This window comes from Akebia trifoliata, chromosome 1, assembly GCF_017979445.1.
Source record: "Akebia trifoliata isolate Shusen 1 chromosome 1, ASM1797944v1, whole genome shotgun sequence".
Lineage (NCBI taxonomy): Eukaryota > Viridiplantae > Streptophyta > Magnoliopsida > Ranunculales > Lardizabalaceae > Akebia > Akebia trifoliata.
In genome coordinates, this window is record NC_141375.1 from 927,549 (window position 1) to 942,469 (window position 14,921).

At 32.6% G+C, this 14,921-nt stretch overlaps 1 protein-coding gene across 1 annotated transcript; it reads left to right on the top strand.

The window, feature by feature from the left end:
* Window positions 1-8,309: 8,309 nt before the first annotated feature.
* On the top strand, window positions 8,310-13,234 carry LOC147410260 (GDSL esterase/lipase 5-like). The gene is made up of 5 exons (XM_086433343.1): window positions 8,310-8,587; window positions 9,201-9,319; window positions 9,825-10,055; window positions 10,785-11,034; window positions 12,937-13,234. The coding sequence occupies exons 1-5, from the start codon at window positions 8,320-8,322 to the stop codon at window positions 13,173-13,175; spliced, it is 1,107 nt and encodes a 368-aa protein (XP_086289469.1). The 5' UTR covers window positions 8,310-8,319; the 3' UTR covers window positions 13,176-13,234.
* Window positions 13,235-14,921: the final 1,687 nt, after the last annotated feature.

The window sequence follows — 14,921 nt, forward strand, 5'->3', positions numbered from 1 at the left end:
CATTTTCCAAACACATGGGTTAGAGGTTTTGGAATGGGCTGATTTTTGGTGAGGATGATCTCTACGGTGAGGAGATCATCATCACCAACAATCAGCCCATTCCAAAACTTCTAACCCCATCAAAAATGATTTACAAAAACTGGACGGTCCACGATTTTTCAACTTGTAAACTGGGGCTAGAAGTTTTGGAATGGGCTGATTTTTTGTGAGGATGATCTCCTCACCGTAGAGATCATCCTCACCAAAAATCAGCCCATTCCAAAACCTCTAACCCATGTTGTTGCTGAACGGGACTCATATATATCTATATATATATATATATATATATATATATATATATAGGGAAATGTTCAGCAACAAACATTTTGACAAACATTTTGGCAAAACATTTTTCAAAATATGGGTAAGAGGTTTTGGAATGGGCTGATTTTTGGTGAGGATGATCTCTACGGTGAGGAGATCATCATCACCAAAAATCAGCCCATTCCAAAACCTCTTACCCATCAAAAATGGCTTACAAAAAATGGACGGTCCACGATTTCCCAACTTGTAAACATGGGGTTAGAAGTTTTGGAATGGGCTGATTTTTGATGAGGATGATCTCCTCACCATAGAGATCATGCTCATCAAAAATCAGCCCATTCCAAAACCTCTAACCCATGTTTTGAAAAATGTTTTGCCAAAATGTTTGCCAAAATGTTTGTTGCTGAAAGGGACCCATATATATATATATATATATATATATATATATATATATATATATGGGAAATGTTCAGCACCCTAAGTTTTACCACACACTTTAACAAACGTTTTTTGTCCTACATGGGTTAGAAGTTTTGGAATGAGCTGATTTTTGGTGAGGATGATCTCTATGATTAGAAGATCATCCTCCCCAAAAATCAGCCCATTCCGAAATGTTTAGCCCCATGTTTACACGTTGAAAAATCGTGGACCGTCCATTTTTTGTAAATCAATTTTGATGGGGTTAGAAGTTTTGGAATGAGCTGATTTTTGGTGAGGATGATCTCCTCACCATAGAGATCATCCTCACCAAAAATCAGCTCATTCCGAAACTTCTAACCCATGTAAGACAAAACTCGTTTGTTAAAGTGTGTGGTAAAACTTAGGGTGCCGAACGGGACCCTATATATATATATATATACACATATATATTTGTCCTCCTTTAGCTCTGTTAGGACTTTCATTTAAATTTTCTTCTAATAAGAGATGTTATTGGTTTTCTTTAAACATGTTCAAACCATCAAAATTGACATATACTTATATTATTATATATTAAAGTTATTCCTACATTTTCCTAAATGTGTTTGTTTCTAATTACATATTTTCCTAATCCAAACAAGCTAAGTCCAAAAGTTAGCAGCTTGGGCCAAACTTTATACTACATTGTTTTCTCTAAGGTGACTTGACCCAACCATTATACTTATATTACACTTGAATTATAGATTGGGTTGTGTAGCCCTAATCAAAATTTTAGTTGGGTCAACACATATCTCATGGTAGATTATTATGCAATAACAAGGAACTAAAACAAGGATTTTGATAATGCAATGCAATTGAATCCTCGTGTCAATCCTAATAAATTAACCATTCCATGAAGGTTTCATTAACTGTTAGATAAGTAAATTAGATCATATTAGTGCTAATAAAATGATATGGGGAGCTGTTTATTTTGATTATCATCGGAAGTAAAAATTACAGGTCATAAGAAAATTTAAGGGTGATTTAGATATACAACTCCAAGTTTTGGTGAATATTTGAGATGTGTTGGTCTTCTCGTATAGATCATTGTAAAATGACCTAACCTCCCTCATCTTTAATTAATCTTTAGTTTAAAAACCCTATGATTTTTCATCCAGACCTCCATCATCATGAAGTCATTCAATCCCTATGGTAAATTATTTTTATCCATTCAACTTATCTTGAATCCATCATTTTCATTCACAAGATAGTCAATTTGTGGAAACTCTTGATTTTTTTTATTATAAAAATTCTATCTTTCCTCAAGGTTTTACTAACGGCACACTAAGATTTGTATTAATTCTATAATGATTACATATGAATTGGAGTGTTGTTAGCAAAAGTTGATGTGGCAATATAATCTCTAAATATATATGATGTAAGGTATTATAACAGTAGAAAGAGATAAACAAAAGTCCATAAATAAAATGGCAATTAAGCTAAGTTACAACATGTTGTTGTTTGTTTTATATCTCTATGCACTATTTATGATCCCAACAAAAGCAACTACCGGAAAACTGGAAGGACCAGTGACCTTCTTCATCTTTGGGGACTCAATCTTAGACCTTAGAAACAATAACTACATCAACACTATCGTGGATTACCAAGTCCCCGTTTGATTCAACTACCTGAATCTAATGTCAGCTTCTGTTGTCAGAATCTGTTGTCAGAATCTACTGTCAGAAATTGAAACACTGAAAAACTTGTCTGATAGAGCTTTGTAAAAATGTTGTGTTGTTTAGTAGAATCTAGTAATTACTGTTTGATACAACTTCTAGAATCTGTTGTATTAAGATAAAATGACCAGAATACCTAATTTGTTGCGAACGATCCGTCTTCGACCTTCGATGCAGAAAAGAAAATTGTCTACAGCCTCGTTCCCTATAAAATCCACCCAATTTCCTTTCAGTTTCTTTTTTTCTTTCACCTCGTATCATAAAAAATCAGTTGTATATATATACGAAGATTTCGTAACTTCAACCTCGGATTTCATCTATTTTAGGGTTAAACCGTCCTCCGTCGTAGAAAAGAGAAAGAACGACAGCATCGAGACCTTTGAAATCACTGGGTTAGATTTGAAAATCAACCGTCTTGAAGTTTGAACCTCCTCAATTTCTGTGTAGATAGTCTCGATTTATGCGCACGTACTTCAATTCTGTCACCTAGTGATAGTAAGGACTCTCAATCTCTATCGTTAACCATAGATTTATTAAAAATTGCATTTAGGATTTTAGCAGAAATTTATTTTATATTTTCAAAATATAGAATTCTTTTTCGTTGTTTCAAATTCACGTCAGAACTTGCATATGTTATATGTTTAATTGTATTTTATAACAAATTTTACGTTAGTAGGATATTTCATCGGGTTATTTCTGTCAATTATATCCTGTGCACCACTCGGACTTCGTTTTGATCTAAGTTTTATACTTTTTCAATGTTATCGATAAAAATAAATTTCATAGTTAAAAAAATGATTTAATATTCAATGAACTCATATTGAGTTTATGAATATCAGAAAGTTATTTTGTTTGAGAGATTGAAAATTGTAAAAATCAAAAAAATGGAAAAATGGTATAAAATGGTAAAATGTCAGAGTCACACCCGAGGGGTGATGTCTGCATTTTACATTGTTGTGTTGTGTGTAGGTGGTGAACGAATATCCAGGGATAATGTTACTAGTTGTATATTTATTTACTTTCTGTTAGCGTGATGTGTTGTTTACTTTTCCGTTCTGTTATTTATTTTAGACCGAGTGGCCACAGTTGCATGATAAGAAACTAGATATTCATTATATATATATATGTAATTATTTTGGGAGCTATTAAAGAGTTTGTAAATGCTTGAAGGGATACTACGTCATATAATTCGGAGTAGTGTACTATCCTGGGATATACGGTAGGGACCATCAAGCTTATACGTGGTATGGGACGCGTATGAGAATGAAGTCACAACTGAAATCCGGGTTTATTCATTTATATTTTTACTAGTGAACTTGTAATGTAAAGATGATCGTATACGAATGATATGTATATTTGGGAATCACATGCACGCCTGATAGGCATAGACGAAGATGATCAGTCAGTGATAACTAATAATCTATAGTAATCGAACGTTCTGACACATTGAAAAGAGACCCATTGCTTACGGTCACGTCAAACGACTAGCTTGAGCCGGATAAATGGTCCCGCAAGTATGATAAATAGCGACTAGCCACAAAATCAGGAATTAATACTTTATTATGAGACATCATGTCCCGATTGGGAGCGATCTAATTGTGAATTCCAACTCTATAATTCCACTACTCTACCATTGTGTATTATGTATTTGTTGCCTTATTTTGATATATAAAATGAAATGCATGTTTAATATTTCCATTTGATCAATTAAATTTGTATAAAAAGAAAATGTTATATTGGGTACTGTTGATTGATGTAATGTGAGTTTTAAAATGTTTAGTTGCTCATCCCTAACTATATGTATCAATTAATCGTAGTTTCTTCCGTAAAACTTTGTATATTTTAAAATGATTCAGTATGTTTATTCGTTCATGTTAGAAAAGGTTATTGGCAGAAATTGTTTGCTTCCATATTGGGTAACCATTGTTACTCACCCTTTCCATCTCTATTTTTTTAGTTTCAGATCCGAAGCTTGGCGAGACAGGTGTAGAAAATAAGTGAGAATCATCTGGTGGGTCAGATAGACAGTCAGAATCTGTCACTTGATGAGTATTGGGGTTATACCCTAGTGGTGTCGATTTGTCCAAGAATATTATAGATTTTGTTCTGAGTGTTAGGACTTTTGTTAGAGTGAGAAATTTTTATATAATCCTATGTATAAATTTCTTCTTCTGCACTCTAATTTATCGTACGTTATTAGATGTATATAGGCTTCCGCTAGTATTATATTTTGTATGTATATATGCAACATTGTATGTCGTTATTAAGTATATGTTGAACGCCTTGGAATGCTAACATAAACGGAGGAGACTATGCCGAAATTTCAAGACGTCAACTTGTGCCTCGAGATCTGACATGGGACTTTGTGTTAGCGTTTGGCGGGGCGCCACAATAATGCACTCAGAATGCATAAAAATTATCATAATACCCTTATAAATATATAATTACATTAAATATATATAAATAGTAACTCTCAAATCAAGCTAACAGTAATGGATTCCAACAAAAATTGCAAAATTTTGCATTTATTCTTTGAACATATTGCAAGTTAGAAACACATTGGCTAAAAAAATCAAGCAAATTTTTGTGTACATCAACATACCCTACAAGTTTGCAACTATAGAGACTACAAATTCTCACACCACTCAATGAAGAATCTCTCTTTGCATACAAGGTTTTGAATCCAAAAAAAATCTCATTCAACTACAAAATATAATGAGTACATCCCAATTTATAAACTTATCCATTCCTCCAAAATAAAATTAAAAACTCTTACAAAAATTAACCCACGTGCCTGACTTATTAATAACACCTAATTAAACTCAAAGAAAGTCCTAATTAAACCCTAATTATGCGGATTCTAGGCCCACCGATCAAACTTAGGCTTGAGGCCATTGCACAACTGTAAGAGTCTTGGGTTTGAATTGAATTTAAACCCAAATTTTACTCCATCAAATAAAATTCAACACAAATTTAACAAAACCTTCACTACGAACATAATTATTCCCAAACAAAGAACCTGATTGATATATTTATTTTTATTTTTAACAAAGCAACTACAACTACAACAACATTGTGTTAGACCAATTGTGACTTAAAACATCAACACCACCAAGAATCTAGAATACCCGATAATATTTGATTCGATTCAAACTACATTAGGATTTTAATTTTATTTTTCCCAATTTGAATTTGAAATCCAACGGATGTTACAAACTACGTCGAATGTTATCGGGTATTCAATTAGATTATGGAATACCCAATAATATTCGATTATAAATTTATAAATTAGATTATTGAATACCCGATAATATTCAATTCAATTTATTAATTTTTTTTTTTTTTTTATAAATTTATAAATTAGATTATTAAATACACAATAACATTCAATTCAATTTATAAATTTGATAAAATTATAAATTAAATTATCAAATACCATAACATTCTATTCGATTTCTAAAAAAGCTCCAAATTCTGTTAAAAAAATTTAAGAAAATCTGAAAAAATTCCTAAGGATTAAACAATCAACTCTACAAGAACTCCACAACCCATAGATTCTAAAAAAAAAAATAACAATCAAAGAATCAAACAAAGAACGGAACTCAAAAACCTTCAAAGATCTGGAAGGGGTAAAAATTCGTAGATCAAAGCTTGAACATCTTCGTGGAAAAAAATCATACCTTCGTCAACGATTTGGAGCGAATGTTTGACAACAAAAAGTTGGTTTGCCTTGTCGTCGATCAGAAATCGTTAATGTTTGTCATTGATCGGAGCTACCAATGAAAATGATAATGGCTATTGTCGAAGAGTTATCTGTGTTTGTCATCGATCGCGTGTTTGTCATTGGAGCTACCAACGAAATCATCAATGTTTATTGTCGATTGCGTATTTGCCATCGATCAGAAATCATAACTGCTTGTCGTCATCGATCGGAGCTACCAACGAAACAATAATAGCTATTGTGAGGGTTAGGGTTAGGGTGTGTGAGCCTCTGTCGAGAAGAAAGGGTTAAAAAATCGATGAGGATGACTTGTAAATTCATCGAAGTATGAGGGATATTTCGGTAATTTCTCAAGAGCTATTTTTCGATAAAAAAATCTCCCGCAAACGCAGTTTGGAAAAGTGACTGATATCCGCTTTTAATATTTGTATTTAAAAACGCAAAAACGTGACATGATTTTTTACAATTTTTTGTATCAAACGGTAATCACGATAAAAAAACGCAAATTATTAATGCAAAAGCGTGAAATACTGCTTTTTGAATCAGAAACAAACACCCACCAAGCGAATTTCTTACCGTACGGTGAAACATACTTCAAGTACCCTACTGGACGACACAATGATGGTCGTCTCATCTCTGAATTTTTTTTTTTTTTTTTTTTGAGATTAAGAATCGGTTAGGCATCCCCAATCAGATGGAGACAAACTACATCCTTACATACACGTGCCTATTGGCATCCTTATATATAATTTTTTTTTGACAAATTGACTTATTTATATAAACGGATATCTCGAAAAAAAGACACTCATTCAATATTAGGTGCACGCTTCGGATCCTATTAAACAAGGGTAAGGCCCGATTAGCACCAACTTGATTACAGCCCGGATTGGCCCAGTTTCAAACCTCTAGAAATGATGATTTCCGTGCTAGCGTCGTTACTGGTCAAATTAAACCTATGTATATCAAAGTGTATAGGAATTCAAACCTCTTCGAGTCCCATCTGACGGCTAATTTTGATATACTCCTCTAATTTTTACTGAATATAAGAATAATCCCTTGACTAAGGTCATCTATAAGAGACTAATAGAATATGGCCTAAATCATCTTGTATTCAACCTCTTTCAAGAAACCCTTCTTAACATTTCTCCAACACACTCATCCCTCTTCAAATATTTTCAATACCCACCATCCTCAACCTCAATATTATCTCTCTTTCAACCTTCACACCTCAAGAATAAGATAGATCCTTTTTTTTTTCTAATTTATATCTTTTTAAGGAGTTTGAAGTCCATGGATTTTTGGAAAGAAAATCAAGATTTTGGTAAGAAGTTGAAGATCATAGAAGACTGTGGTCACTGGTCAAGGAGTATGACATCATTTTGAAAATATAGGGCCTATCTCACATATTTACCAAATCCTTGGGGGTTATGTCTAAATAATCATCTTAGTTTTAAAACTCAGTTTTGACTTGTAGCTAGACAGCGCCAACCGATTGAGTTTTCAATCCGTAGATTTTGACATGCAAACTTAGTCACGTGAGTTGACTCGGAATTGAACTCGTTTGACAATAACTTGACCGAGTTGTATGTGTGCCTAATGTTCCTTTTGAAAATAAAGAAATAAAAATAGAGTCGTTGCATACTCAATCCACTACCTGATGTGAAAAGTTCAGAATCATAGAAATATGCTTTTGGGATACACGGTTCTCTCGAGATACATTTTTTTATGAGAAAGTAGTGCTGCTGTGTATCCCAAGGAGTACAGATCTACAGTTCCCAAACTTGTCACGTCGTTAGGATAGTGGATTGAGTTTGCCGCGTGGGGTAGTCAGATTATCATGATTTATAAAAATATAATTCCACACTATAAAATATTAAGAATTAAAAAACACTCTTAATAGCAGTCGAAAAAATTCTTCAAATTGTCACTTTAAACCTGTCGAATTAATTTATTGTAAATAACTCGTTTTCAATTCATGGAATGGTAATTTACCCAATAATAGGGTATAATATATATTTATTTGATCATCCAAGTGGACTTGTGAATCATGAGTTGAATCTTTGAGCATCCGAGTTGAATGGGTTTTGAGTTTTAGAAAGATCTATATAAATTAGACCATCCATAATTATTGAACAAACTCAAAGAGAGAGAGAGAGAGAGAGAATGGCAATTAAGTTAAGTTACAACCTTTTGTTGTTGTATGTTTTGCATCTCTATGCAATCCTTCTAATCCCAACAACAGCAACTACCGGGGGACCGGAAAAACCGGTGGCCTTCTTCATCTTTGGGGACTCAGTTTTAGACCCTGGAAACAACGTCTACATCAACACTACCAACGATTTCCGGGCAAATATCTGGCCGTACGGTGAAACATACTTTAAGTACCCCACTGGACGAGCTTCTGATGGTCGTCTCATCTGTGATTTCATTGGTAAGATTAATATGACAATTTTGTTTTTCTTTTTTGCCCATTTGGAGATTGAATGGACCCCATGCACATAACATGCACGTGTAAATTGAGATGGGGTTACAAGTGATTTTATAATCATTAGTGTTTAGTGTTTATTTTTTATTTTATTTCTATTATTATTATTATTATTATTATTATTTTTTCTATTCCATAGTTTTTAGAGTCGTGATAATATGACGCTCCTCCCCCCCTCTGACACACACCTACCACAGAACTATTGATCAGTTGCATTGAAATACCATGCAAAAAAAAGATTTATCATTATGCATATCCCGAGAAAAATAATCTACTATTCTATGATGGGGGATGTGTCAGAGGGGGCATCAGAAAATCATTAAACTAATTTTTATTAGAGATGTTAGAGAGTAGAAAAATAATAATTTTATCTGATTGATAATGTTTGTCATTAATTAGTTGATCTATTATAATATTTGATATAGTCAATTCTAAAATTATATTAAATTGTGAAAGAAGGGCTACCAACGATATTCATTATTTTTTAAATTTGAAAATTTATTCTTTTTTTTTTCTAAATCATCTTTTTCACTTAAAATCATTTTCTTTTTTATTGTAGCGGAATATGCAAAGTTGCCGTTGATTCCACCGTATCATAAACCTGGAGTTGAATTTAGTGATGGGGCCAACTTCGCATCTGGTGGAGCAGGAGCTCTTGTTGAAACTCAGCAAGGATTTGTATGTACCATTTTCATACCAAAATTATATCCAATGACGCTAGACATTATTATTATCAATCGCTTCTACACTGTATCATAGCCCATCCACTAATTCTATTAATTTGAATCCCCAAATCATCATCTTAACCATCTTGCAGTATTGGCCTTGTGGCCATGTTTGAACCGGACTAAGTTAGGGTTGGACTGTGACTAACCCAATACTAATTGGGCTGCAAAACAAACTGTCGACAATCCTGACCTACCCATATAAACGGCGGAACAGAGCCAAATAAAAACGTCTAATCCGATCCCCAAAGCCCACCCAAGTTGGAAGAATTGGAACCTATTTAACAACAGATTCTTATGTATAAGCCTGGCCCAAGTTACAAGTGTTCGGGTCTATAATTTTCTTTTATATGCTATATCCTAAACATATAACCTACTAATTTCAAATTCATTAATCAACATGAACTTTATAAGGGTCTTTTTTATTTTTTTTTTTTTTTATTATGTTTTTTCTTCAGGTAATCGATCTACACGCACAGCTAAGGAACTTCAAGAAGGTAGAGAGTTGGTTGATACAAAAATTAGGTCATGTTGAAGCCAAGAAAACAATATCAAGAGCTGTTTATTTATTTAGCGTTGGAAGCAATGATTACTTCGTCCCTTGGTTAGCGAACTCAAATGTATTAGAGTACTACTCTCATACAAAATATGTAGGAATGGTGATTGGCAACATGACTACTGTAATCAAAGTAAGTACTTTTGCACTCGTACTAAAGCATTATTTGCTCGAATTATATGTAGTATTTGTGCGTAATTTTTTCAATTCTCCTCTAATGTTATTAAAGTTGAATAATAAGTTTGATCTTACTACATCTCTGACAAATAAGTCAATCTCAATTTTCATAGAATATCAAGATTCAAGAAATATTTTTTTCATTTTACCTTTACATTCAATTCTCATCCTTTACATAGTGGGTTCGCCTAAATCTTAACTTATTTTGTTATGTCGGAATCACTTTCTACTTATAGGTCTTAATTTCTTCTTGTCCTTGTGATTGTACCCTATTATGATATTCTTTGGAAAACTCTTGACTGCGGAATTAGCTTCCAATTCTCATCCATTATACAATGGGTTGGCATGATCTTAACCAAATTCTTTTTTTGTCAGAATCGCCTTTTACGAATAGGTTATGATTACTTGATGTCCTAGTCCTTGCCTTTATTATGGGATTCTCTGAACAACTCTCAACTAGGGAATTAGCTTCCAATTTTATAGAATCCAAACTGTGTTCACTTGGTCAATGACGTTAGGTAGGAATAGAATGCATTTAATTTTTCTTACGTGCACATGCATATCATGGAGGCGAGATTCTTTGGTCCCATAATATTAATGTGTTGTATTGATCATTGTGGTTGATTTGGTTCATCATGTGATTTTGATGTGTCAATGTTTAATGCTAAGATGGTTGGCTTGATAGGAAATTTACAAAAGTGGTGGCCGAAAATTTAGTTTTATTGGCTTGATGCCCTTGGGTTGTGTACCGGTTATGAGAGTACTCGAAACGAAGGGTGACTGCATTAAAGAATCCTCAACATTGGCAAAACTACACAATAAAGCTTTGTTAAAATGCCTCTACAAACTAGAAAAGGAGTTACAAGGATTCAAATATTCACATTTCAAAACCTACAACTATATTAGCCAAGCAATGAATCACCCCACGGAATATGGTATGTTACGTCTATAATATATCCTGTCTCATATTTTATATTTCCTTTCGCTTTTTTTAGAATTCTTATTAACTTGTAAATTCATATAATTTATCTAATGGAGTAAACCGAGAAGAGGATTAGAATAACATGAAATTTAGGAAGTTTTGAGGCATGTAGTTTACTATGTTTCCTTAAATACACACCTCCACTCCTCCTTAAAAGTGAAAGTCTATTGAGGTTTCTTACAAATCTTCCTTCAATAATGAAACCTCAAATGTTGCTTCAATAAATGATATAACAATCAATGCAAACAAGCATTTATTATGTAAAAGGCAACCTAATCCCTATTTTTTCAATAAAAAATAAAATGGATAGGGGTATTATTGAAAAGAAATATAGTATTAAATGATAACGTTTCCATAAGGTCTTGGAAGTTAACATTCCACATATATATATATAGGTCAGGTTCGGTATCCAACTTGTTTGTCCTATGTGGCTTAAAAATTTCGGATTGAGCTGATTTTTTGTGAGGATGATGTCTATGATGAGAAGATCATCCTCACATAAAAACCAGCTCAATTTAAACTGTAACCCCTTCAAAAATGGTTTAGAAATTATGAACCATAAATTTTTATTGAAAATTTGTAAACCACTTTTGATGGACTTAGAAGTTTCAAATTGAGCTAATTTTTTGTGTGGATGATCTCTATGAGGAGAAGATCATACTATAAAAATATCACTCCAAGATCAAACTTCTACCCCATCAAAATTTATTTAGAATGTGGACTATCGATTTTTTACCAATAATTTGTAAACCACTTTTAATGGACTAAGAAGTTTTAGATTGAGCTGATTTTTTGTGAGGACAATCTTCTCATAATAGAGACCATCCTCACAATCAATTAGCTCAATCCGAAATTTCTAACCCATATTTTAAAAAATCATTATTTTTACATATCTCCCATGATCCGCCCCTATATATATAGGGCCATGTTTGGCACCCTATTATTTACCCTACGTTTTGCCCTACATGCTTTGTCCTACATGGATTAGAAGTTTTGGAATGGGCTTGTTTTTTATGAGGATGATCTCTATAGTGAGGGGATTATCCTTACCAAAAATTAACTCATTCCGAAACTTCTAACCCATCAAAATGGTTAACAAAAAATTGATGGTTCACGATTCTTTAACTTTAAACATGGGGCTAGAAGTTTTGGAATGGGCTGATTTTTAGTGAGGATGATCTTCTCACCATAGGGATCATCCTCAGCAAAAATCAGTCATACCAAAACTACTAACCCATGTAAAACAAAACACGTAGGGCAAATAGTAGGTTGCCAAACATTTTCCATATATATATATGGGTCGGGTTCAACAGCCAAAGTTGTGAGTTATATGGGCTAAAAGTTTTAGATTGGAATGATTTTTTGTGAGGATGATCTCCTCACCATAGTGAAATTCCTCACAAAAAATCAGCTCGTTATATTTGTTGAGGACTATTTGGATACAAAGTAAAAAAAAGTTATTAAAAAAATTTAAAAATTAAAAAAAAACATTTGAACATTTTCTCTTCCCAATCGATTAATTTTTTGGGCCCATGGATGTGTATCTTGGTCACTTGCGTCCCAAAAAATGCATCTTAAATGACATGATAAATTTGATACAAATAGTGTTATAATACTTTTAATTGTTGAAAATCCATAAGAAATTTGTTTACCTGGAAAATTATTTGGACATGAAATTTTGGATTGCAATCAATTTTTCTTCTCGAAGATAATCAATTTCTTGGGACAAATAAAAAAAAAAAAAAAACAAATCAAACGCCTACAAATTATATATATATAAGGGAAGTAATTTTTCTACAAATTTTCTAAGCAATCGAATCCATCTACTAAAGTTGTTTCTATGTTTTGGGTGAAGGTTTGAAGGAAGGAAAAAGTGCATGTTGTGGGACAGGACCATTTAGAGGAATCTTCAGTTGTGGAGGGAAGAGAGCAGTTAAAGAGTATCAGTTATGTGATAACCCCAGTGAGCATCTATTTTGGGACGCTGCTCATCCTACAGAAATAGCCTATCAATATATAGCACAGAAAATGTGGAGTGGGACCCCTAATGTGGTGGGTTCTTACAATCTCAAGTATCTATTTGAGTCGAGTTGATTTGAGCAACAAATATACTATTATCGATTTGTTTGTACCACAAGTTGTTTTATTTTATATTATAAATAAATGAAAATTGTTGGTTTTTATTATATGCATGACATTCTTAGTATAATTAATGAGCTTGAAAGTCCTACCATCAACTAGACAAATCTTGTTCCTCCATTCCATTCTGTCCAGAGAAATGTTTTTATATCATTGAAAGTGAGTTCTTATCTTTTTTCAATATATATATATATATATATATATATATATATATATATATATATATTTTTGTCCTCCTTTGGCTCTATTAGGACTTTCATTTAAATTTTCTTCTAATAAGAGATGTTATTGGTTTTCGTTAAACATGTTCAAACCATCAAAATTGACATTTTCTTATATTATTGTATATTAAAGTTATTCCCACATTTTCCCGAATGTGTTTGTTTCTAATTACATATTTGCCTGATCCAAACAAGCTAAATCCAAAACTTAATAGGTTGGCCCAAACATTATACTATATGTTTTTTTCTAAGGTGATTTGACCCAATCATTATACTAGTATGACACTTGAATTATAGATTGGGTTGTGTAGCCCTAAACAAAATTTTAGTTGGTAGATTATTATGCAATAACAAGGAACTAAAACAAGGATTTTGATAATGCAATGTAATTGAATCCTCGTGTCAATCCTAATAAATAAACCATTTCATAAAGGTATCATTAACTGTTAGACAAGCAAATTAGATCATATTGATGTTAACAAAATGATATGGTGAGCTGTTTAATTTGATTGGAAGTAACAATTACAGGACATAACAAAATAATAATAACAATAACAACAACAACGCTTGGTAGGCTATTCTTAGCCATTGTATGGCCTATTTTCATCATGGGCTTTAAACCCAATACTTTGTAACACTTCATCAGGTCAATAAATCCAAAAAGGAAGCACCATGAGGAACTTTGGGGCATTGAACCATTGAATATTCGAGGGTTGAATAGTAATAATCATAAACTATCCTATATAAATAAATGTATGGGGGCCAGCCTAATCTTGAAAAATTCCGAATAATTAGGCAGGTCTAGGGTCAACAAGTTCAAAAAACATTCTTGAATTTATCTAAATTGAACCTCTACAAATGCTTATCGGATCCCAACTTTGTTACTAAGAAAAAGATTACCTAAAATTTAAGGGTGATTTAGCTATACAACTCCAAGTTTTGGTGAATATTTGAGATGTGTTGGTCTTCTTGTATAGATCATTGTAAAATGACCTAAACTCCCTCATCTTCAAGTAATCTTTAGTTTAATACCCCTATGATTTTTCATCAAAAATTCCATCATCTTGAAGTTATTCAATCCCTATGGTAAATTATTTTTATCGATTCAACTTATCTTCAATCCGTCATTTTCAATCACAAGTTAGTCTTTTTGTAAAACACCTTTGATTTTTTTACTACAAAAATTCTATCTTGCCTCAAGGTTTGAAAATGAGACTTTTTTTTTTCACTCAAGTGGTTGAAGATAGCTAGTTTTGGGAATAAAAACCAATGATTTTTGGCTAGATATTGAAGATGAGTTTATAAAGCATAATCCATTGTTCTACCATTTTTAAACTTTACTACTAAAAAATTAACGTGTTTTTCGAATGACATAAAATAAATATAACTGTAATCTTTTCAAAGTGATATGCATGAATGATGATTGGCAACTTGATTAATGTAATCGAAGTACATACTTTCGATCTAATATCAATGCGCT

Bases quoted from the DNA above. Each gene is read 5' to 3' on its own strand.
- LOC147410260 (XM_086433343.1), top strand. From the start codon at position 8,320: ATGGCAATTAAGTTAAGTTACAACCTTTTGTTGTTGTATGTTTTGCAT. The intron at 8,588-9,200 runs GTAAGATTAATA...TTTTTATTGTAG, and splicing joins TCTCATCTGTGATTTCATTG to CGGAATATGCAAAGTTGCCG. The intron at 9,320-9,824 runs GTATGTACCATT...TTTTTTCTTCAG, and splicing joins TTGAAACTCAGCAAGGATTT to GTAATCGATCTACACGCACA.